Source organism: Eimeria tenella, genomic scaffold (genome assembly GCF_000499545.2).
Source record: "Eimeria tenella Houghton genomic scaffold, Eth_scaff3348, whole genome shotgun sequence".
Lineage (NCBI taxonomy): Eukaryota > Apicomplexa > Conoidasida > Eucoccidiorida > Eimeriidae > Eimeria > Eimeria tenella.
The window spans coordinates 1-930 of NW_013543150.1; the positions used below are offsets into that span (position 1 = coordinate 1).

Sequence of the window (930 nt, forward strand, 5' to 3'; positions counted from 1 at the left end):
CACACCCAGAAGACACGGCAGACGCGCCAGCAGCAGCAGCAGCAACAGCAGCAGCAGCAGTGCCGGGAACTGGAGACAACCGCAGCCCGGCCAATGGCTCTGCGGCAGAGCAGCAGCAGCAGCAGCAGCAGCAGCAGCACGCTTTGGGCGAGAGTGAGGGCGCTGGGAAGGCCTCAAGAGCGGAAGAAGCATCTGCTGCTGCCCCATCCGGGAGCGGAGCAGCAGCTGACGAGGCAGCAGCAGCAGCAGCAGCAGCAGACGCGCCAGGTGACTCAGGACCCCGGGGGGGCCCCCCTGAGGGGGCCCCCCTACCTGCAGGGGGGCCCCGTGAGGGCCCCCAGGGGCCCCCCGCCAGTACCCAGTTTGCCCAGGAAGGAGTTTTAGCAGCAGCAACAGACTTTTGCGTGGATGCAGCAGAGGCCCTTTTGGAAGACTTTGAAGTTCCTGTTTGCTGCTGCCACGAGGGGGGGCCGGGCTGCAGCAGCAGCTGCAGAGCAGCAGCAGCAGCAACAGCAGCAGCAGCCCTCAGGACCCTGCAGGAGGGCCCCTCCGCCAGCCCGGGGGCCCCCCAGAGGGCCCTTAGCTGCCCAGGGGGGCAGCAAGATTGTGCAGCAGAATGGGGCCCCCACTGGGGCCTGCGGCGCTGCAGCAGGAGGGCCCGCGCGCTGCAGCAAAGCAGGGCGCTGCGTGCTGCTGCTGCTGAAGAAGCAGCAGCAGCAGCAGCAGAAGACGAGGGCCTCGGCTCCGAGGGCAGCACGGACTCTGGTGCCGGGGCGGGGCGCAGCAGAGGCAGCAGCAGGCAGCAGCAGCACCGGTCCAAGGGTTGCTACCACGGGGGCCAAGCCGCAGCAGCAACAGCAGCAGCAGCAGCAGCCGCTGCTGCTGCTTCGTACTGCGCAGCAAAGAAGCGCCAAGAAGGGGGCCCCCTGG

At 68.6% G+C, this 930-nt stretch overlaps 1 protein-coding gene across 1 annotated transcript in view; it reads left to right on the forward strand.

Annotated features, from left to right (window-relative positions):
- Positions 1 to 42: 42 nt before the first annotated feature.
- The window catches only part of ETH_00042625 (uncharacterized protein), a gene marked incomplete at both ends in the record, with an annotated part of 1,010 nt that continues 122 nt past the window's right edge, over positions 43 to 930 (forward strand). Inside the window, one exon of the mRNA XM_013376331.1 lies at positions 43 to 928. Coding sequence (XP_013231785.1) covers positions 43 to 928 — 886 coding nt within the window. The remainder of the gene's footprint in view (positions 929 to 930) is intronic.